The following is a 23,776-nucleotide window of genomic DNA, read 5'->3' as shown; positions in this document are numbered from 1 at the left end:
CTGAATTTAGATTCTTAGAATCAAGTTTCAGGTGTAGCATTCGGAATTTAGTGTGCCTACAAAAGTCCCCGAGCCTTACACGTTTTACTAACAGGGGAGCTGTTTTGCAAATCGTGTCGTCAGTTAAGAACACGGAGCAAGAAATTGCCGAACGCGCGCATGTGAGCGCGGACCTCGCGGCGACCGCTCGGCAGTTAACGAAACCAAGAGAATGTTAACAGAACCGAGTAATTAACAAAACCAAGAAACCAAGAACAGCAGTCCCCTCTCCCTCCGTTGGAGACCCGGCTGTTGCGCTGGTTGCAGCTCACACGGATTTCCAGACTTGCCGCTGAAAGTGACTGGCAGGCCCCGATCGTTTTGTCCGCAGACTTTCACATATCTCCCAAACTGGACCGCGTTAGCACGCGCTAGAACCCGCGGCAACCAGCTTCGCGAACATGTACGGCCGCACTTCGTCAGGCGCGAACGCACGTGACCTGGCGAGAACAGCACACATTTACCTTGCAGCACCATGTGCAGCACACTTGAGATCACGTGACGAACGCTTGGCAGAGTGTTGAGTGTTCTCTAAGGTTAGAGTGAACTAGAAGTATACTAAGGTCGAACTGGCCGGCGTCAGCGCTCCCCACGAAGTGCACGCTCACGTGCGCTCGGTATTCTTGGTGTTTTTTGCGAGCTCCTCATATGGCGCAAGACGTGAGGCCGCGTCGCGTTTGCAGGACAAATAAAGATGTTTTCTCTCTCTCTCTCTCTCTCTCTGGACGCCACCGGGCGCTCCTGAAGACGCGCACGCTCACGTGCGCTCGACTGGGGCTGAGTTTTCTGGGAACGCTCCACAAAAACCCAGACACAAAAAGCAGCACACAGTGTTTGGGTGACTTTTAGCTGCAAGAGCAAATTGTTCGGCAACATGACATGTATCAGCATAAAGGTAAGACACAAAAGGCGAGCACTGAATTGGTATGCGGGCGACCTAGCTGCAAGTGCAAATTGTTTAACATTATGACATGGACCAACTTCATCTAGGGGTCTCCCATCGCTTTGCAGGTCTGAAAGGGGTCCCTGGCACGGTACAAGTTGAGAACCATTGAACTAGTAAAAACCCTAGTCCCACGCCCTAGTCCCCCAGACCCTCGGGGCTGAGTTCAGCCCCGTCAGGGCACAAACTATGTCTGTCTGGGGATCACCCCTACAGGATGAATGCTCTTGAATGGATATGAAGTGAACACCTAGAACCAGTATCAAGTGCTGGTTTTCCCACCAGGTATCCAAAGCAACATCGATGTACCCACGCCCCTCAAAAATACGGAGGGGTGAAGCCCGCGGCCAAATCTAATCTAAGGACACAACAGCCATGTATGTGGATGCAGCTCCATGCCCTTGACACCAGGGAGCCACGGTCGGAGAGGTCACATCCAATGTTCAATGTCCAACCAGCCGGCCATTGTTCTGGAGGCAGAAGAAACAGCCATGCATCGCCCTTGCCATCACCAAAACCCAGTCACCACGCATGCAGCTTGAAGAAGCTACGTCGCTGGCACAGTTGACCTGGCACCACGGCACCTCCAGAGAAAAAATCCCCCTTCTGTCTGCACCCCAACTCACAGCCCCCTCCTGGGCAACAACTGGTACACCCACCCACTCTCCTACAAGCTTCATAACCAGGCCACGGAAGAGGAACGTTCCCCCAGTTCAATTGTAATCCACTAAGAAATCGCCAAATACTACACACTAGGTAGGCTGACCTTACTGCCCCCACCAGTATCTAATGTAAACCATTGAAAAACAAAACAACAACAAAAAAAGAACTACACATTACTCCTAGAAGTGTAGCTTTTGTAGTAAAGTATGCGCGCTTTGTCACACAGTCCGGGAGTGTGATTAATTCCAAGACATTACCCGTATTTCTGATCCTTACAGTGAGTAGAGGGAGAGCGTGTAGCAATGTGCCCACTTTGTCGACCAGATCATCTTGTTCGACCAAGCAGCAACTTTCAGACTACAAAGCTACCACACAAATGCAAAGCTTGGTGAAGTCTCACTCTCATCCCATAAAATGTTTTTAATGTCAGAAACCTCCCGATATGGGAGGTTTCAGCTGAATACTTAAAACCAGGGTGGTGAAATGTGTGGTCTTTGGCCCAGAAGGTGTTAATTCCTAGTGTACAAGCACCTATCTAGCTTAGCTTCACTGGTATTAGATGATGTTATTTCTACCAGGCCAGGCACAATCCAGGCCTGATGGAAACTGCGCATGTAATTGCATGATAATGTGGATAGATTCCTTGCTGAACCGGTAGTCCCCCCACACACACTCAATGTGAGGGAATTTTACGAAAGACACAAATAAATGCAAAGCAACAACACACTGAAAAATAGCTGCCGACTTAATTTTTTTTTTTTTGAATAATTTTCAGTCACTGATCCCACAAGATTCAGAGGCACCTAGTCTCACAAAAAGGTGAGATTATTTTAAAGACGATAGTCTTTTTTGGGCTACTTAAACCCAGAAATTTTGGTCTGTCTGTATGTTTGTCTGTCCGTCTGTCTGTGACTCGATTCAGCCACCCGGCCAAAGTAAAACTATGCCTGCGCAATATTCTTATATAGTCACAGCTAAATGTGCCCGTCTAAGTCCGGTGTAATGTTCATACTTGTCAATATTGTTGAAGAACAACAAGATATTACGCATATATAAGACAACAAATTAATACAGAAGTGATATTTGCAGCGTTCCTTTATAAAAAATCGTACATGTTCAATTTTGGCGAGATTAAATACTTCATCAACTGAAAAAAAAAAATATCACTCCGCCGTCGCCTGCTGTCGCCCGCGCCATATAGCTTCTGGCGGAATTTGAAGAAATCAAGTGGCAAGAGTTACGAAAGGTTCCACTAGATAGGTTCCACGTTCTGCTTAGAACGCACGTGGACTAGGGAAACGCGGTTCTATAAACATTGAAGTAGGGCGCCTAAGTAGGGCGCCTCGATTAACACGCGTCTTCGCCGTACGGCAGCGTTGGCATCAAGACACCCGGTTTGGAGCAGTGGAACGCGGGAAATTTAAAATGATTTAAGCAAACCTTTGGCGTCTTTACCTTGGGAGGAGCGCGACGCAACAGGAATAACATGAGAGGTGAGCGGGAAAGCGAAGGGAGGCATTTACTTGGCAAAATTCAACAAAGACTATCGTCTTTTAACGACATTTGCAACGAAAGGAGCAGATACGCGGCCAATTTTTTAAAGGGAAGAGCGCGCTGCAAGCAGTAGGTAAAGTAAACTAGAACTTAATATTCTAGTTCGCTTTACCAATAGAAAGAGTAAGCCGTAAGCAGGATTCGTAGCATTATACGGTGAAGGAAAATCTAAATTTAGGTTATTAAGTCTCGAAATAAAGACACAGAAATCTGCTTGATTGTAATGCTTTTATGAAGGAAAAAACGCATATACAAAATTCTTTTCTGCATTGCCCTGAAAGGTTCAACTGAAGCTCTATTATTCCTGCCAAACAATACAACAAGGGATTAGAGGAAGTTAATTTTCTAGCTCCGAACAATTCTGTAGCTGTCATTAGATATGGGCCCAGTTTGCAGTCACCATGTTAAAAATACAAAACAAAAATCAACTGCTTGAATGCAGTGCAACATCTACAACAAGTTCTAGTTGGCCGAAATTATCACAAAATGGACATTTCATTTTATTCTATCTTTACACACTTTCTTATCCCATAAGTCTGCAATTATTTTATTTAACAAATTGCTGACTAAGTTAAAGAATTAGGTATTTTTTAAATAAAATATACAGTAGCTTAAACGCCTGGTGGGCTTTCCATCTGGGCTAGCCAATATAACACAAAGGTTAACCGGTCCCTTTGGTGGGTGGGCCATTGCATTCTAATGGCACTGGTGTTGCTTGGAATGGCAACAGAGACGGCAATGAACTACAAAGCCGAAGCACCAGCTAGGCATGCAGAACTTCGTCGACAACCATGTCATGGCTGTCCATTGGTATGGTTGGCACAATCTGCTGGCTGAAGCAGAGTCCCACTGTGTACGGTTTTTGGGCTTGTGATTGGAGGCAGCGGTTGTAGTAGATGTCATAATATCCCTTGCCGTGTCCCAGACGGGCCCCTTCTTGTGTGAAGGCAACAGCAGGAACCACAATAAGGTCCAGACCACCTGTACACAAAAGCAATATATAGTATATACAGTGAAAGCTCACTAACTCAAACTTCAATAATTCAAATGGCACAATTCGGTATGGCCAAGATCCATAGAAGATGTATAAAAAATCCCCCATCATATCAAATTGCGCTGGGTATTCTAAGACGGATTGGACAACAAAGGGACTTTGCCCAATTCATCTTAGTACCAACCAACAGTACCAACTACACTAGCCGAATGTTTTTTTGGACTCCGACAATTCCGATTTGCTGGATATTCCAACTTTCCCGAAAAACCACCAGTTGTCCCATAGGAGTAATGACTCAAGAATTTTTCAGACTGCTCTTTTATTTGGACTACTTTTCGTTCCTCTTCAGGTCTGAAAAATTTGTCGGCCAATGTAGCAGTACCAACTCGCCCCATTCTACATCCCATTCAATAAAATATCCAGTTAACTTGAAATTTACTAGCTTCCTTTACGGATAATTCAAGCTATGTACTCCTGGGCTGGTGGCCTGGTACACAGCCAGAGAAACGTACCCACTGCCTACACATGAGGCTTCGTCGCCTGCAGAACAGAGAGAAGAACAGAGGCAGAAAAGGTAAATTTGGGTAAAACCAATCTAAAACCCCACAGCGGACATTTTAGGAGATGTATTGTTTGCAGCCTACGTCGACGTGGATGCGAGTCCAGCGATGTGTGGTGCACTGACAGATGAGGATATTACTATTTCTCAGGTCAACCGGACAGAACCTGTCACTGCCAGTGACAACGAGAAGGAGGAGGATGAAGCCCCAGTGCGATCATATGCTCGACGTCATGGCTGGACTGAACGCCACCTGTTTCTTCTTCAGTTTTTAAGATGGTGAAAAGGAGGCCTTCCGCTAAATTTGCACATTGGAGTTTTTAAAAAGTTCAAAAGTGATGGTGGTCGCCTTCGAGGACAAAAGACAGACTGCAATCACTGAGTTTTTCAAGCATCAAATTATTGACAATGCCCTACTGCTTTCCAGTAGCACTGCGCTGTTGTAATTCTCCCCTTTCATTAGTTTGAACTTTCATTATTTCGAACTGAGATATGGCTTGCTCTAGTGGTTATAATTAACAAGCTTTTACTGCACACAGTTATGTGTAGACTAACTTTTCCTTTTCAAACGCTTAGAGAGTTCCACGGTCTTCTTTTCCTCCAGCTTGCATTCAGATGCTAGGAGAAAGTTGATGCGGAGCTTCATAGATACGGTTGTATGAAGCAAGTCATTACAGCATAAAGTGCACATTGCTACAAACCAGAATTGCTAAAAAAAAAACGATGACAAAACTTGATAGAGAATTATAGCTGGCCCATGCTGGTTTATGGTTAAATTCCCAGCTGTGTCCAGCTGGGAATTTAATCATAAACCAGCTGGGACCAGCTACTTTTTCTCTTGGGTACATATAGTCCAATTATTTGCCCAGAAATAATTACAATGAGCTTACCAGTCTTGAGAGCTTCTTGCGACGGATCAAATTGAGTATGCTGTTTGATGTGCCACTTCGTTAGCGGTAGCTCCTCCAGTTCCTTGAATGACGCCAGCTTGACCATGTCCATTTGCCGCGACTGGTCACTTGTTGAGGAGAATTTGCATTCATTGAACGATTCTGCTCAGCGCACGGCTTTCCACTCAAACTATATGACACGGCACTTACTCGTATTTTGGGATGAAGCATTCCTTTCCGTCGTTAATGATTTGCCGAATGATGGGCTCTGTAGAAACCTCCGTTTCCATGTTCACAAAAATTGATATTCGCCTGCTGGATTTGTAACGGCAGTGGTTTAAAAACTGCGAATCGCAACGCAAAGCATTACCAGATAATAAAGTGGAAATTGTTTCAAATGTGCCACTGGATTCGTAGTCTAAGGAAACATGAGTGACACGCTCACCTTTTCTTGGACGATTTTGGCCTGGCGAATTTTATCTTCTGCTGTCATCAATTTCAGCTTGCTCTTAATATCAGCTCTTATAGCCATTTTAGCCGCGTTCAGTGGGCTTACAGCCATGGTGGAACGACGACCTATTGCGCAGAGGAAACGAGCGTTTTCTTGGAGAGTAGATAACGGAGGGATAGCTCGTGCTGTTATCAACGTAGCGAAAAACAGGGGAAAGCGACTAACGGATGCCATGACAGCGTCATTCGTCTCTAAGCGCGTTGCCAAGGAAGTCAGTGTCGCGTACCTTCTTTCACAATCGCCTGAATGTTACTTGGAGTTTTTAGCATTGTGCAAAAATAGGACACAGTTACGCGATGCTGTTTACCTGGGAATGCAAACTAAAAATTGTAATTTTTTAGCGAAAAAACTAACACTTTTAGATTTCAGTTATATAAGAACAGGAAATAATGAGCAAAGATTTCTCGGGCGCCGGATGTTGATGTTGTTGTTATCCCTTGTCATATGCTGGAAGCATTGGAAGCGTTGGAAGGATGCCTGGCGAGAAATCTGCACGGCGTTCGACAATTTCGGAACTTTAGCGTTTTAAGGCAACCGCACCTAATCGTTAAATTTTTGTTGACCGGATCGCTACATTCGCGGATTTCGCACAGCGAAGACGACGACGTTGAGCCAGGTTGAATTTCTCTGAAACGCGCGGTTGTGGCGTTGGACGAGTCACGCGTTTTGCACTCGCGTTTCGCTTGCGTGCAGGTCTCAGCTCGTCCCGGGGTCTAGAGGCGCGTAGTTCACGTTTGGGATCGTGTGGTGCTCGTTGTTCGTTTCGTTCGCGCCATTGCTTTGACCCCAACCGCGTAACAGCGAAATGGCTGCAATTTTGCCATCGCGTTTTGCCGTGTTGAAAGTTGAAGGCGAGGAACCCGATGACCCCAAGCCCACCAAGAAGTCGGTGCCGGTGAAAAGCTGCCCGGCTGGCGACCGCAACTCTGTCACGGCCAAGCCCAAAACGAAAAAGAAGAAGAAGCCGTCTGAAAGCCAGGTCTGCATTAGCCTCAGTATTTGTTGACTTCTGTCACCTCGTGACGACCGCAAAATGCTTACTTACGTGACCGTCAGTGTCGACTGCGCTAATCATACAGGAGTTATTACACTTTACGTCTATGTTCGTAGCGTGCTAGCAACCCCAATAAATTCTGATTCGGTACTTTTCTTGGTACACACGTTGTTTCAGCGGAAGTGATTCGCACAGAATAATGTGAAGCTTTGTTATTTTAGCATGACCATGTTCACCTTCTAGTAAGACAAAAAAAAAAAAAATACTCGATAGCAATACAGGCTGTTGTGCTGCGTTTTAGCATTAACGTAGCCGGTGTTCGGCACATTACTCGTGACCTGGCAAGAGGTTTGGTCATGCGGAAAATAGCGCTTCGATAACCCTGTATTTATTGGTGCGAATTTCGCTGCTCACTGAGGAAGCTGCTGATGGAACAGCGTGGAACACGGTGATAATCCTCTTCAACATCACAGTGTGAAAGCAGCTTAGAAATATTGCTCAGCATACAAATGACTGGTAAAAGCCATTGGCCCTGTGTTGACACATGCCCCTTGGTCAATTAAGTATTTATATTGTCCACAGTTTGTTGTACTAGTGTGTACAGTGAAAAGATTTGATAGTAAGCGTGGGAGCACATGCAGCTCAGTACTTGCAAAGTAGTCTAAGAGGGTGGGGCACACTCATAGTTTGTACGCTTGGCAGATCCACTCCGATAGCGCTTGCTCTCACTGTTGTATGCTGCGTAGATACGTCAGGTATCTGGTAAATATTGCAGAGAAGGCGCGTGCCAATCAGGAGCTTTTTATCAAACGGTGAAACCGAGTGAACCCATTCAAATGTTTTGTTTTTTTTTTTTTTGCTTCCCAGTTGGGTGATGAAAAGAGTTTCATCATTGCAGCATCATATCTCCAGATGCCATGATATAACAACCCGCGGTAGGCAACTGCGCGATCAAGCACCTTCACAAAGTGGGTCCGCTAAATGTGCAAACTGGGAGAGTGCAGCAGTCTCTCGGCGGAGCGCTTTGCATGTGTTCTTGTGCTTACTGTCATAATAATTTTGACAGCACAGCCTCCTAACTTTCACATACATGCATGCCAGTAATGCCTTATCATGATGTGAATGGTGAAATCAGTGAGGATAGTTTCATATGCAAAAAAATCGAAATTTGTGGCTAGTGTCATTGCTTGGTCGGTAATGTAACCACGAATAAGTATTTCTCCCAAGCACATGTGCCATCAATGGTTGCAATAATGGGCAGGGAGGGACAAAACCTCCTTCACACATTATAAGGGACACTATCCTAGGCTAGCAGTGGCATGGGCAGTGTGGTGTTTATTCTAACAGCCTTGCGTTGGATGTTGCACACTCTCCCACCGATTTTGCATGTTTGAATTCTAGTAAGGTGCTTGCCTACTGGTTGGTCTACGCTTGCACAGTATTGAAAAATTTAGGTGGTTGTACATGGGGCAGTGCAAGATACCCAGTTTGCATCCTAGGCAGAGATGCACGGATCCTAGGCAGAGATGCACGGATGTTTTTAAGGTGGAAATACAGGAAGAGGAAAGTGTATTCTATTGAGGTACTTCTAAGTTGCATCTCGGATACTTCAGTGCATTTCCCTAAATTCTGCTGCAACTACGTTGAACTGTGAAGTAAATTTCCAAATTAATGGTTAGCAAAATTATTGGCGATGTCCGGGGAGTCAGCCAGGTGTAAGAGTAATTTTTAAAAAGGAAATGGGACAAACCAGTGACATTCTACAAAGTGTCTTTGCATGGTTAAATTTAGGTCGCTTATCAGTCAACCGGTACTTGTAAAATTTCTTTGCACAAATCCACTTTTCCACGTACTTTGTGTACGCCCTCCTGTGGTTAGCTTCACACTGCTGACAGGTTGGCCAGAATTTTCTTACAAAAAATTTTTGACTGTGTACAACGGTTTAAGAGCACATTTTGTTTAACAAAAGAATTTTCATTTTCACTGGCAATAAAACGAAGTAAACCGCAGTGATGTGGTGGCACAATCACCTTATTGATACCAATTAGGGCATGGGCCTCACCGTCTATAAGCGAATACACAGCATGGTAACCAGAAGGGCAATAAATGTGCTTTTAAAAGCATTGGTTTTCATGCACCTGCTGGCAATGCGAAGGCAAATTGCATGATGTCATGATGGTTTTTCAAGCCTCTCTGGACCTATCTTGGCACTGAACAGGAACATGGATTGGGTGGAGGAAAAGCCATGCAATGCTTTTGTGAGGCTGCAGCATAGAGTTCTAAACAAGAAGGGCGCTGAGAAAGTAGAACTGAACTCTTTGCTACAAATGCAGGTACGTCATTGGATGCAGATTAGGGATACTTATTAATTTTACAATATTAGCTATGATACTTATATCCTTGATATTGCATGGCTGTATATTAGAGCCATCCATCGCCATGCAAGCATACTGTGCCTTCTAAGCAGGCGACGTGTGTTAGCAATGGAACTGTCACAGCTTGTTTGGGCGTTATTGAGGTGTGTTTGCAAGTGCTAGGTCGCCAACAGCCTCCACGCACTGCAGTATAGTATTAAACATCTTTGGTGTCATAATGCAGCTGCAGGGTTTTAATACAAAAGTGTGACAGCATTCCCGTCTCTACATGCTGCATAGAGACAGAACATAGAGGAAATGCAATAGGTGCAAAATATGCAGCTGCATATCAGTACTTTTGAGTGCCTTGCAAAAATGGCTCTTTAATGATAAGGCGAGAGCTCCACATAGTAGGTATGCACTTCTTGTAGCTGGCAATGTTTGCAGCTGACATAATGGGTATGCAGCGTTGGTAGCTGGCGTATAATAATTTTTGTAACTGCCTTGCAAAAATGGCCCTCTGAGGGAAAGAGCCCCGATGTAAGGTGCCAGGAACGCTGTGGACAGTGGGCCAGAATCTCGTTTATAAGGTCTTGTGCAACCTATTTGCAGAAACTGCGAGTTGATGCAAGTTTTGGCTTTGAAAACCTTAATCGTTAACAGGCACGGTGAGTTCCTTGCTCTGCACACTGTAAGCCTTAGTAGCACTTCCACTGCAATGCAACCTAGGCAGATTTCGCATTTTTCACAATGCCCAGTGGGCACACCAAATGTTGAGGCCTGGGTGCTGATTAAAAGCCTAGTTCTTATGCATGCCTTGTCACAACCATAATTAGTGCTTTTGTTGCCAGGAGCAATTTCTAACGGAACGTTTTGATTTCCATGTTAAGCTAATTGGTGCTTGCGTGACAATGGCGCCCTCTCTATATGTGTCGTCATAACCTGCCAGCCTGTTGTCCCCTTTTTTCTTGCCAGATTTGTTATTTGAGTAGTTGCGGCCCACCCAGCTGAGCTGCAGATGGCAAGGAGCGTGTGGTTGGTAATGTGTTCGTGCACGACTTTTGAGAATGGGAGTTGCCATCAATAGGGCATTCAAACGAATATTTGGGAACAGAACTGTGCTTTGAAATAATTTTCACACTTCAAGGGAAGTTTGACGCTTGCGCATGACTTGATTGTGTAGTTCAACATCAGCCTTCAAATTCACTGTCCAGTGAAAGTCCTAAACCGTAGTTGAGAGAATAATGCCACCTGCCACCCCTGGCTGCCTCGCGGAGTAATGGGTGTGCTGTGTGGTTTGATTTTATCTTTATCTTCAAAACTCTGAAGTGCGCTTAATTCTCAGTCAACATTGACACTTTGTTCATGGACTGTTTATGTTGGTTGAACATGCTTGCAACCCATTAATTGCCACCCTGTTGATTCGCCAGTCAATCGTCTCGGCAGCCTACATCACCAAATCGCAGGGAAGATGGTGTGAAGAAAGCAGCTCCTTTGCATTGGATTTCCTCTTGTAGAATACGTTTAAATTGGCCAAACAAACTTTGAACATAAACTACACGTTTTGGGCTTGTACCTCATTGAATTATTTAGGCCGCTCCTAGAACTCGCTTGAGGGTCTATTTAACGGCTAGTCTCACCACCGTACATTGGAATGAAAAGAGGAGCTATGGTCAGGTGTACCTTTTCGGAATTTATGATTTTAAATGGCTTTGGTTGTGTTGAAGTAAAGAAACCAAAAAGTTTAACAGTCCATGCCATATTTTAAGATGAGCATATTTAAAAAGTTGAAGTGGCACATTCATGTGTTCGGAGGTGTAGTTTCCGTTGTCGATTCTGCACTTAGAACTGAGTTTTCAGAAATTTGTGGGCCTAGTCAAACTCTCCTAATAGATCGATGTTTTTAGGAGAGCCACTTGGTTGACGTATACAGACGGGAAATAAAATTTGTCAAGCTCGGAAATTAAAAAAAAAGGGGGGTTTCAACTATGCATCTCTACAGATTTTCATTGTCTACTATTGTTATTGTTATTATTTGTGCTTGCAGGCCAAGGCTAAGGCGAACCCCCAGGCCAGTGAGCCTAAGCCGGGCACAGACGACTGGGAGTCCTGGAAAAAGCGGGATGATCAGGTGCGGTCTCTTGCAGACTGTGTGACCTCTGGGTTTTGCTTGCACAGAAGTGCCTCCTCTTTGGTTTGGTAGTTTGTTACACGCGTGGCACTGACGGATTGTTACATTAGGGGCTTGGCTTTGCTGCGTAAGGTATACGGAGATAAGCAAGATGTTTGCAACACACTCGTGCATGCCGGTCGATTCACTGAGCATTATCTTGTCCTTGACGTCTCAGGCAAGGCTGTTGTATACATTGTGAAAATGGGGATCTCGAGGTCCAGCATGCGCATTTTCTTATTTTGCCGGTCAAATCGTTCATGTAGGTCATGATAATATAACTGTGGAATTGTGTATGCCTAGACAAATAACCATTGTGAACATCATTGTGTCTTGATATTGGCCACGGTAAATAGTAAATAGCCATGATAGCAGGCCACCACCGCGATATCTCTGGTTTTAAATTGCACAGCAGGGGCCTGCATCTGGCTGTTTCTAGGCTTTCCATTATCCATTGGCAGCTGAGTTTGCATTTACAGGCTTATGGTGGCTTTCCATCTCTCTCCACAGTTTGTCTCTGATGCCTACGAGCAAGACCTTCAGCAAGCACTGCTTCTGAGTCGGCTAGACTACGAGGAGAAAAAGGACGTGAGTTCTCTCTTCCCTCCTTTGAATCACTGTGGCACTGGTGTGTGGTCCGTCCAATGGCTCTTAAAGGAGCCATGAAGAGAAAATGCAAGTTGGTTTTATTCGAAAGATTTCGTGTTTTATAGTGCCCCCAGCGCTTGTCCGGATACAAACGGTGCTTTATTCACTGAGAAATTAAACAATTTAGGTTAAAATTTTGATTTTCCCGCTCAATCGTGCGTTTTCGTGGTCCCAAGTGACATCACGGGAACCGACCGCTCTGCAGCCTAGAGTACCTTCATTTACGCATCCGCCGTACAGGGTAGAGACACGTAACGCTGGCGCCGCCATGTTCGGTTGCTCGCTCGCCGCCGAAGCAAGTCATTGTGTCAAAACCGCGCTAAAATTATCGCCGCAACGCGGTTTACTGAAGAAGTTTGAATCATATTGTCTGTTTCGCGTTGCTAGGTCTCGTGGGAAACGAAAAGAATAACGCGTTGAGCCCGTTGGCCCAATTGCGGCGGCACGGGACCGTTAAAAGGTGGTCTCCACCCTGTAGCGGTGTTGGTTTGTTCCCGCGTTTCTTTACGTTCCGTAACCTTGATGGCGCCACCATCCCGTGGCAAGCGTTTGGTTTGTTTTTGCCCGCATTTAAACCTGGCTTGTTTTTATTCTGGGAGAAAATATTCGTTCCCTGAAACAGTGCTCGCTCGACAAATGGGGTCACGTAAGACACCGTTGCTTGCGTCAATCGGCCAGTGTCGTCTGAGACAACCTCAAGCCCCGTAGTGCTGTGCAGCTAAACCAAAGCATGCTGTGCGCAGTACGAACAGCAGAACGCATCAGTACTTCTATGTTTACATGTGCTTTCGTAACTTCCACTGTTTGTCCCATCATTCTTATTGCTTTGTAAAGAATGTGCCCTAAATTTAGGCGCAAATCGCTCGTTCGTCTAGTTTGTAAGCTCTACCTAATTTGCGTCTGCTTCTGCCAGCCTCCGCCAATCGCAGAGCTTAGCCCATGTGACATCACAGGTTCTGTTGTGGGAAATGAGCTGGTGGGTCGCATGACCATTCCCGTTTTTCCTAATTATGTAGCTTATTTGAGCGAAGTTTACGTTAAAAGTGGTGTCAGTATGATTCTAACGAGACAATCTTTTGAATGAACCAAACTTGTGTTTTCTCTTCATGGCTCCTTTAAAGGAGCCATGAACAAAAAATACAACTTCGTTTAATTTGAAAAAACTAGGATTCAGTTTCTCACTCAGCTCCATTACAGCCCCAAAAGATGTTATTTTAACGAAAAAAAAAGCAAGAAGTATTTAAAAACTCAAATTTTGCCCCACAGTGACGTGTTATGAGCAAGAATGACGTCATACGGGCCAACAATAAAACATAATTTTCAGTGCGTTAGCTGCACGTTAGCATTCAAGTGATGCGGTCAAATGGAACTAGAGGCCCCATTACAGACGTCCAGTCGTGTCGTCGCGACAGGTCAGTTAGGCGGCCGCCAATCGCACAAACAAGGTTCCGTGACGTCATAGAAAAGTTTCGGGAAATTGGCTGGGGGGTCGCACTGCTTCACACGTTTTATTTCATATCTCCGTTATTTGTTCGAAGATTGCGATGATATTGGTATCATTGTTAAAGGGACTAAGCAGTCTTTCTAATAAACCCAACTTGTGTTTTGTCTTTGTGGCTCCTTTAAGCCTCAAATAAATACAAGTGCTCAAGTGACTGCTTCAGCGGTGTCGAGTACAGGCGAACCTCAAAATCTCATAATTTGATTTGACCCATTGTGTGCCGAAAAAGCGTACAGGATTGAACGGTAAAAGGCTCTGTTCGCTCCAGCTGGTTTTTCACACTGTTGTGTCCGGTCCATGAAAAGAGTGATGCCCTGTCTTAGCCGGTGTGCCTTGGCTGGTTGCAGTTCTACGAAGCCCAGCAGCGGACGGTCACCGTGACAGCTGTGGCGGCTTCGGGCAACCGAGGCGCTGCTGCCAAGAACAAGAAGAAGAATGGGGCGGCGAAGAAAGACAAGAAGACCACCATGTCCCTGGAAGAGTTCAACCAGCTGGGAACCTCGCCTCCCTCTGACAGCATTGAGCCAGAGGACCAAGGTTAGAACCTGTAGCCTGTGTCGTGGACAGGGGCAACTTGCGCACAGTGCTGGAGCCTAAATCAGAGCGACGTACTGAGTGTGAAAGTAGAGAGCTGGGGGAAATGTTTTTCTGGCTTTGCAACCAAATTTAAGGTGTGGCGACCTCAACCATCTCAAACCTTCTGTGGCACCTCAAGATTAGGCTGCTGTGGCATTAATCAAATCAGTGGACGTTCCACCAAGCATGTGATTTTAATAAAACATGGAATAGATGCATTACTTTTTTTCTCTCCTTGAAAGCCAGTTAACGGACCTTGTTGTCAAAGCAAAGCCACACACACGTAGTATCACAATAAGTAAAGCTACACATACACTAGTGGTCTTTCATCCTCAATCCTATTCTGCTACAGTAAAGATGATCAGCAGTCGAGAGTGATGTGGGACAGTTGAAAGGCAGCAGTTTGCGCTAAGAACATAAAAGCTGATGGAAAGACAGTGGTACCTTTATCTAAGGTTTAACAACAGGGCAAGGAACATCTAGTGTTGCTAAAGTAATTATATCCATTTTTGCTGTAGTTCAGTCTAAACCTGCATTACTGATTTGAGTGAAAGGCCGGTTCGGAGGTTAATCTGAAATGTGGCGAGTGAGCCCAAACGAATCTGAGAGCCAGGGTTGTTTGACTGAATTCGAAGTATCTCCTACGGGGGTGATGGAGTGCCCCACAGTGATTGAAGTTTATCTTAGGCAGCCACTAAAGTGTGGTCAACTCATTGCGGATATAAAAAGTGGGCTCTGGGTAAAGCAGTGGAATTCATTGTAAGAATTGTCTTAAGTCAGTCTGAGTAAGAGGATTGGACACCAGTGGCTGGTGTGTTCAATGCACTAAGTCGAGCGTGTTTTTGAAATTGTAATAAATATTTAGTGGTACGTAGCAAGTTAGAGCACTGCGATGCACAACATTGGCAATGAAAGGGATATTGAGTCAGATTCTGCATTATGTGGTAGGGAAACTGCTGCTGTCGAATTGATTATTTTAAGGCAGTATTGTTGCCATGTCGGGTGGTTTACATGCTTGGGCATGTAATGGCACTGATTTCTTTCTCTCTCTCTCTCTCTCGCTGCTTGCGCAGATACTCCAGACTCAAAGAACGAGAAGAGGCCACCCTCACCAGAGCGGGAGGCCATTTTCGAACAGGTTGCTAAGGATGCCAAGAACATTCTTTCTCGGGAACAGAGGAAAGAGGAACTCAAGAACAAGCAGGTAAAAAGTGAACTGGGCTGCACATGTAGGGTATTATTATTGCCCTTTTTTTAGTGAACGATTTGCTCAAACACAGTAGGCTGTTAAAGCCTCCAGATATGACAGTGACAGAAGTGATGCAAGGCGTAAAAGACACGAAAGCACCGCAACGTTCATGGTTAATTTTTTTTTTAATGCGCAGTGTAAGGCATACAAATAATGTATTTTAGACCTCCTTCCTTTGCAAAATAGGAGAGAGATTAAAATTGGAACAAAATGTCGAGCTCGTGTGCTTGAATATGTGTATGTACCCGTGTGTGTGTGGAAATCTTAACAACAGAACTGTTTAAGGGCACAGGGTAAGGCGAAATTTTGAAAAAATGACTTTTTGTTTTTCTTCGCAATTAGGGAAGTTCAATTCCTTGTGCACATTTTCCATATTCACACTTGCCTTAAAAAGTCTTATTTCTCGCTAAAAAGCAGTTTTCTCGTAAGCAAGTAGCAAGTGCCCACATCCTCTTAAGAATGTTCTCAGGGTTTATTGTCATTTTTTTTGATAAAAAAAACTTCCAGTTTCAGATCAAAATGCTTTTCTGGAACCAGCTGTATAAGAAATTGCTTAGCAACCGTTGCATAGCTGATTTTTCAGTGAGGGCAATCCAAAGACCCTGTTGCAGGTTTTTTCCACATTTGCCCTTCGAAGCTGCGCACAAAAAACATCTTTTTTGGGCTTCACACTCTAATGATTGCAACATTGGATGCTGTTCTTTCATTAAATGATGAAGCAATGCATGAGCCAGCATTTTGAAATCATTCAGACCAAAACCTGGGCGCAACACCACCATCAAGTGGCTTAAAGAGGTTGACCACAAGCAAAATACTTTGTGAACAGATCTGTGCGATGGTGCACAAAATAGTCAAGGAAGAACAGACGACCGGGTGAAAAGCAAAAAAATGACTTTGACGGTGATTATGAAGCTGGTGCTTTTTAAATAAATGGCTCCAGTGGTGTTTATGGCGAAAAAGTATTGTTTTTCACCTCTTTTTTTAAAAAACTTTAAACTCAATTATTTCAAAACAGTGTTTTTTCTTACATAGGTACCATTATTTCCTATATCTTCCAAGACAACGAGCTGATTTTTTTCCCCTGTCATCTACATAACTTGTCACACCTGCTGTACTAGAATTAAAGGAGCCATGAAGAGAAAATGCAAGTTGGTTTTATTCGAAAGATTTCGTGTTTTATAGTGCCCCCAGTGCTTGTCCGGATACAAACGGTGCTTTATTCACTGAGAAATTAAACAATTTAGGTTAAAATTTTGATTTTCCCGCTCAATCGTGCGTTTTCGTGGTCCCAAGTGACATCACGGGAACGGAACCGACCGCTCTGCAGCCTAGAGTACCTTCATTCACGCATCCGCCGTACAGGGTAGAGACACGTATACGCTGGCGCCGCCATTTTCAGTTGCTCGCTCGCCGCCGAAGCAAGTCATTGTGTCAAAACCGCGCTAAAATTATCGCCGCAACGCGGTTTACTGAAGAAGTTTGAATCATATTGTCTGTTTCGCGTTGCTAGGTCTCGTGGGAAACGAAAAGAATAACGCGTTTAGCCCGTTGGCCCAATTGCGGCGGCACGGGACCGTTCAAAGTTTGTCTCCACCCTGTACAGCGGTGTTGGTTTGTTCTTGCGTTTCTTTACGTTCCGTAACCTAGATGGCGCCACCATACCGTGGCAAGCGTTTGGTTTGCTTTTGCCCGCATTTAAACCTGGCTTGTTTTTGTTCTGGGAGAAAATATTCGTTCCCTGAAACAGTGCTCGCTCGACAAATGGGGTCACGTAAGACACCGTTGCTTGCGTTAATCGGCCAGTGTCGTCTGAGGCAACCCCAAGCCCCGTAGTGCTGTGCAGCTGGCTAAACCAAGCTTGCTGTGCGCAGTACGAAAAGCAGAACGCATCAGTACTTCTATGTTTACATGTGCTTTCGTAACTTCCACTGTTTGTCTCATCATTCTTATTGCTTTGTAAAGAATGTGCCCTAAATTTAAGCGCAAATCGCTCGTTCGTCTAGTTTGTAAGCTCTACCTAATTTTCGTCTGCTTCTGCCAGCCTCCGCCAATCGCAGAGCTTAGCTCATGTGACATCATAGGTTCAGTTGCGGGAAAATGAGCTGGTGGGTCGCATGACCATTCCCGTTTTTCCTAATTATGTAGCTTATTTGAGCGAAGTTTACGTTAAAAGTGGTGTCAGTATGATTCTAACGAGACAATCTTTTGAATGAACCAAACTTGTGTTTTCTCTTCATGGCTCCTTTAAAAATATGCACGTAACAGTTTTTTTGGTACACAACTTTTAATACTAAAATAATGACAAAATTTAGGTACTAACGAACAAAAAATTATAAAAAACTGAATTTTTAAAGAATGTTCATAATTCTAGTACAGTTAAAAGAGCACGAAATTTGAAAGAAAATGATATATAAGTTATGTAGATACCTTTCTTAGATGCCGAGAAAAATGTACCTCAATATGGCCAAGAATGCATGGGAAGTATAGGGCTTACCCTGTGCCCTTAAGCTTTTAGTTCCACCGTATAGCATTACTAGCGAAAAATAGCAAGAAAACAATACCGAGCGCACGTGAGCGTGTGTCTCGTGATGAGGGCCCGGCGTTGGCCAGTTCAACTTTCGAGAACACTCTGCCCATGGTTCATGGCGTGATCGCTTGCTGGCGGTTCTTCTCACGAGTTCACATGCATTTGTGCCTGAAGTTCGCACAAACGGCGAGTTCACACTACATTGCTTCGTGAAGGTTCTAGCACTTTGGGACAGGGAGAGATGTGAAAGCCTGCGGGCGAGATGATCTGGGTCTGCGGTTCGTGGAGAGCTTTCAGCGGCAATTTAAGAAATCTATCTGAGGTGCAGCAGCCGGGTCTCCGATGAAGGGAGAGTGGCCGCCAGCTCTGCTGTTTCTCCAACCTTGCACCACTAGTGCAAGCTGCGCCAGTTTTTTTTACATTGATGTCGTCATGATCATCATCATCACCAGCCTATCTACGCCCACTGCAGGGCAAAGGCCTGTCCCATTAATCTCCAATTACCGTGGTCCTGTGCTAACTGTGACCTATTTATCCCCGCAAACTTCTTGACTTCATCTCCCCATCTAACCTTCTGCCGCCCCCTGCCACGCTTGCCTTCTCTGGGGATCCACTCTGTTACCCTTAATGGCCAGTGGTTATCATGCATTCGCATTACATGCCCTGCCCACGTCCATTTCTTCTTCTTAATTTCTACTAATATGTCCTTAACACGCGCCTGTTCCCTGACCACTCTGCTCTCTTCTTGTCCCTTGACGTTACACCTATCATCTTCCGCTCCATTGCCCGCTGAGTCGTCCTCAATTTAAGTTGAACCCTCTTAGTGAGCCTCCAAGTTTCTGCCCTGTAGGTGAGTACCGGTAACATGCAGCTGTCGTACACTTTCTCCTTCTGGGACATTGATGTAAACATATCCAAACGTTTGCACCAACGCTAAGCTGCGTTGGTGAGTGTCCACTGATGTAGGAGTGTACGCATTCTAGTTTGAGAAATTCGATTTTGCACACTGTTACGAAACATGATAAGGGCATGTTTATGTAACAAAGGCAACAGCTAGAGCAGGAACCTGTAATGATTGGTTGTTATCTCCACTCGTTGTGACATCCATACTTATGAACTAACGTTGAAGAGGCACCCAGGGTAGGGTAATTTTTAGTTTGAGCAGAAGGATCAAACCTGTGATGGCTCCTTTGCCTATTGTTTGATGACAATCGATGCTTTATTTTGAAATAACCAAAGCTTGTACTTCCCTAGCTCACTTAGCCTCCTGTTTTTCCCTTGATGCCTAGAAAAAAATGAGAAAATTTTGCATGAGTCTTTAATGGATTAGTAATTGCAGTAAAGCCCTGCTACTACAACATTCACAGGGTTCGTGAATAGAATTTCTTAAAGGAGCCATGAAGAGAAAATACAACTTCGTTTAATTTCAAAGAACTAGGATTCAGTATCTCACTCAGCTCCATTACAGCCACAAAAGATGTTTTTTTTAACGAAAAAAAAAGCAAGAAGTATTTAAAAACTTTCAAATTTTGCCCCACAGTGACGTGTTATGAGCAAGAATGACATCATACGAGCCATCAATAAAACATAATTTTCAGTGCGTTAACTGCACATTAGCATTCAAGTGATGCGGTCAAATGGAACTAGAGGCCCCATTACAGACGTCCAGTCATTTGTCGTCGCGACAGGTCAGTTAGGCGGCCGCCAATCGCACAAACAAGGTTCCGTGACGTCATAGAAAAGTTGTGGGAAATTGCCTAGGGGTCGCAACTGCTTCACACGTTTTCTTTAATATCTCCGTTATTTGTTCGAAGATTGCGATGATATTGGTATCATTGTTATCGGGACTAAGCAGTCTTTCTAATAAACCCAACTTGTATTTTGTCTTCATGACTCCTTTGATCTCGAAAACTTCATAGCTGTGAATTCTATGAACATGCGAACAAGTTAAACCTGGAAGAAAATCAAAGCCTTCTGAGCCATTCCTTCATTCGGACAGCTTCCCTTTGACGACAGTGCTGTTAAATGATTGACACTCAGTGGTCAGTTGTGCAGAGGTGGAAGTGCTGCGCCATTTGCGTCACGCAGCGCCAATCTGCTTTTTCTGCGTCATGCTGCTCCAAAAGGCAGTATTGGCTGCGAGGGCCATCACTGGAGAGGCCGGCGCTGTGATTGTTTTGACGTCACTTGTAGGATCCCCGTTCCTATCTTGCAGCACGTGACAGTTCGTTTAGGACGCGCTTTCTAGGTGTATTTCCATGTTAATTTTCAGTGTTTGAAGTTAATTCTCGGTGCGTGAAGCGTAGTTTGACCTAAGTATGACCGTAGCAACTGTGGTAGGCTGCCCCAAAACAACTTGAGCATGGTGGTGTATGCAACCGAATTCTGTGTGAGCGTAACCTGCGGCTCGTTTCCCTGATCAACATGTAGGCTATGACGATCGGTGAGCTAAATTTCTGGATTTCGCTTGTCGTTCGCAAGAAATGGATGAAGCAGGAAATCATAAAGCATTTACTGCTAGCAGACACGCCCACCATGCCTGCCCGCATGGCCCACAAAGCGGCTCGAACCGTCGCAGGTTGCAGCAGCATAGCCTTGTTGCCGTTTTTTGAAATCACACTGATCGCTGAAAAGAAGTTTGCGAATGTGAACGTTAGTGTGGTGAAAAATTGTGGTAGCTATTGTCACCAGCTGTGTCCTTTAACAATAACGTGGCCAGGTCAATCAGCACCTGAACCGAGCGTCACAAACATTGACGAGCCTAGCAGTAGCCTTTCTTCGCCTGACTCAACTCATTGCTTTATGACAGGGTGCTTATCTGCCTTTCAGTTAACTGTCATGATGGGAGCTAAGGTGCGGCCACCGTGCAAGTTGGGCTTGACAGAATGCGAACTCATTCACAAGTCGATGAAGCAGCATTCTCGCTGCTGGTGATTTATAGCTTTCATCAAGGTAGTGTGGCAGCTATGCTGATTTCAGGCAGGGCGGAGTTAGTGATAATACTGTTCAATGGCTCTGTGTGCACATTTGCGGCATTGTGAGTGAATTGTTTGTGGTTTAGAGAATTTAAAATTTTCTTGCATGCTTGTGTCTCTTTCCCTGTCTACTGTACAACAGTTTTTCTGCAGGCCATTTTGTGAGAAGGAAGCTTAGCTTAAAAATGCGGTGTGAGCACCTGTGTTTGTGTCTTTCCAAGCTATCGTATGTGCTCTTGTGTGCTCATGTTAGCAGGACAGCCTAAAGATCAACAAGCATACACGTCATAGTGAGATAAAACTGGCTGCCTTGTTTTCTCCCCCTCTCGCTTCCTGTAGCCTTTCCTAGCAGAGCAAGTGAGGAGCCTGCAGTTCCAAGATGAGCTGGAGAAGAAGGACCAGCAAATAGCCATGCTCAAGGCACACATTGAAAAGCTCGTGGTGAGTGCTTCTCCTTCTACAACGCTGTGCTTATTATTATTAGCCTCTCCTAGTGCTTTGTTTCTGCGCCTTGCTTTTTCTTACTCCTTCGTCTCTTTGCCAAGAAGGGGTCAGGATGATGAGTTAACGAAAAAATCTGCATGCACAGGGCACACTGCTTTGCGGGTCATTTTGGTGCCCCTCTACAAACACCGTGTTGTGCGATTTCTACAGCTCCTCGGCCATCTGTACGACTCCCATACCGAGGAATACATGCATTTCCACGCCAGCACCATGTCATTTCAATATGGTGTCCGTCGTTTAAGAGTATCCGGCCCCAAATGATGCCAAGCTACGTTGCTTTTTTCAGATAACTTTATGTGTGCGTTGCTAGAGAGCCCGTCTTCCTGAATCCTGAGCATAACTTGTGATTTTGGGTGGGAAAAAGAGCGGAATTGAAGCCACACGCAGTGGAGTAAAGTGGGGATAGGTGAGAATGTGGGCTTTTGAGTGCTCGCTGTTAGTGTGAAGTCTGAACAGTCTACTCAACCTTCTTGTGATGTGTGCCTGTTTCCTCCTGCTTCAAGGCCGAACTGAAGGTGGTCAAGCTTCGCAACAAGCAGCTTTGCAACATCTTGGCTCAAGGGGAAAGTAAGCAAAATCACTCCTGGCTGGTCCCACGCCCCTCCCCACGCCCCTTTCACTGCTTCAGCAAATCTTTGTTCTTTATCTGGCCCCCACCTCATTTGCAATCTTTATAACAAAATTTCTCAGTCAACCATGTTTCTTTCCTTTTTTTTTTTTTTTTTTTTTGTATGTGTGTACGATGCACACCAGCCATACACATGTGCATGTATGCTCGTGGCCTGACGATTTGCTTATAATAATTTCTTTTTTGCTGTTATATGAATCGTAGCAACTGTACGCATGTGCATGTGTGCTGCCGGCTTGACGGTACACTTTTGACTAGCGAGGGGTGTGTAAATACCGAATAGCAATTCTCAAATGTAAGTGAGAAAATCAAGTGTTAGATACTTGGTCTAACATTGACTAGTCTTTAGACTAGTCAATGTTCTATGTTCAGTGTTTGACTAGAGGTCACACAAGTTCTCGCACAAGATGAGAAGCTGCTCTACATGCTTTGGAGTGGCCATCTCGCTCATTCATCATGATGTTACTGGCTGTGGAAAATAGCATCTCGCTGCATATGGACGTTGGCCCTGGATGAGTGCCCTTTATAGCCATCTTCCATGCTGATAGAAAAGGGCAGGCATTTTTTTTTCCCTGATGGAGTGCCTAAAGGCCTTTGTGTTTTACAACCAGTGGGATAATGGTCTGTGTGGCTGTCTTCCCCAGTATCTTTATTTGACACAGTAGAAGTGTAGTGTGTCATTTGGCAGGCCAGTGCCAAGGGAAGGCGTAAAGTGTTGTGATCTACAGGCCTGTTGGCGACGGCCTTTGTTTAGGGATGCTTCTGGGGGACTGAAGCATGCGCCAGTGGGGTGACGGCATGTTTGTTCAGTCGGGGTGGAGAAGGTGCAGTGCCACTACGGTATTTGGTTGCAGTGGCGTTTGTTCTACGGTGGGCATGTGCGTTGTGGGGGGCGTAATGACATTTGTGTCACGAGTGCATTGCCCTTCTCCTCAAGTTGTTACAATAGCAGGTGTCGGCACTTGTTTGTGCCATACTAAGGAAATGCTGACGAGAAGAAAAGGTCCAGTAATTAGCTTGCCAAACGTGGTGTGATTTGCAAGCATTTGCTTGGTGGTGGAAGCAACCGTCAAGCCGCTGCGGTTGCGCAACACGGGCAACATGCTTGCCAAATTGAGAGACGGTGGACAGTACCCAGAGAGCGTGACGCGGCTGGTTAACGAGCGAAATGTGCTGGCCGTGAGGGACGGAGACGTATCGCGGCGTAATGAAGCGAGACGGGCCCGTCAAGACCACGTCGTGCCATCCCTGCAACAGTTGGCAGCATTGGTACCAGGCTATTGCCTGTGCAGCTGCATTTTCAGGGAACGCCAGTGAGTCGCTGATTTTTTTTTTTAGATAAATCATATCTGCTCGTATAATAAGCATACTTCTTTTTACACAAAATCAACTACAGTATAACCTCATTACAAGAGACACTTGGAGGATCTGAGAAACAGGTGTATTGTAACCACAGTCTCTTGTAACCAAGAAAGTAAAAACGCAGAGGAGTCTGAC

At 44.9% G+C, this 23,776-nt stretch overlaps 2 protein-coding genes across 3 annotated transcripts in view; one reads left to right on the top strand and one right to left on the bottom strand.

The window, feature by feature from the left end:
• Positions 1-3,413: 3,413 nt before the first annotated feature.
• Mthfs (methenyltetrahydrofolate synthetase) lies at positions 3,414-6,350 on the bottom strand. 2 transcript variants are annotated; one of them, XM_077700217.1, is made up of 4 exons: positions 6,088-6,350; positions 5,853-5,986; positions 5,643-5,770; positions 3,414-4,180 (listed from the first exon to the last, which is right to left on the bottom strand). In XM_077700217.1, exons 1-4 carry the CDS (start codon positions 6,325-6,327, stop codon positions 3,963-3,965), a joined length of 720 nt encoding a protein of 239 aa, XP_077556343.1. In that variant the 5' UTR covers positions 6,328-6,350; the 3' UTR covers positions 3,414-3,962. The 2 variants fall into 2 exon arrangements, with proteins under 2 accessions (XP_077556343.1, XP_077556344.1); XM_077700218.1 differs by having other exon boundaries at positions 5,853-5,957; positions 6,088-6,226.
• A 240-nt stretch (positions 6,351-6,590) lies between these two features.
• The window catches only part of LOC144170428 (uncharacterized), a 38,682-nt gene continuing 21,496 nt past the window's right edge, over positions 6,591-23,776 (top strand). The window contains exons 1-7 of the mRNA XM_077700216.1: positions 6,591-7,132; positions 11,549-11,632; positions 12,182-12,259; positions 14,168-14,357; positions 15,470-15,600; positions 21,487-21,588; positions 22,155-22,218. Coding sequence (XP_077556342.1) covers positions 6,959-7,132; positions 11,549-11,632; positions 12,182-12,259; positions 14,168-14,357; positions 15,470-15,600; positions 21,487-21,588; positions 22,155-22,218 — 823 coding nt within the window. The 5' untranslated portion in view covers positions 6,591-6,958. The remainder of the gene's footprint in view (positions 7,133-11,548; positions 11,633-12,181; positions 12,260-14,167; positions 14,358-15,469; positions 15,601-21,486; positions 21,589-22,154; positions 22,219-23,776) is intronic.

Source organism: Haemaphysalis longicornis, unplaced genomic scaffold (genome assembly GCF_048455015.1).
Source record: "Haemaphysalis longicornis isolate Haplotype H1 unplaced genomic scaffold, Haemaphysalis longicornis Haplotype H1 scaffold_2, whole genome shotgun sequence".
In the NCBI taxonomy this organism is placed as follows: Eukaryota; Metazoa; Arthropoda; class Arachnida; order Ixodida; family Ixodidae; genus Haemaphysalis; species Haemaphysalis longicornis.
This window is presented reverse-complemented; position numbering and strand designations above follow the sequence as displayed.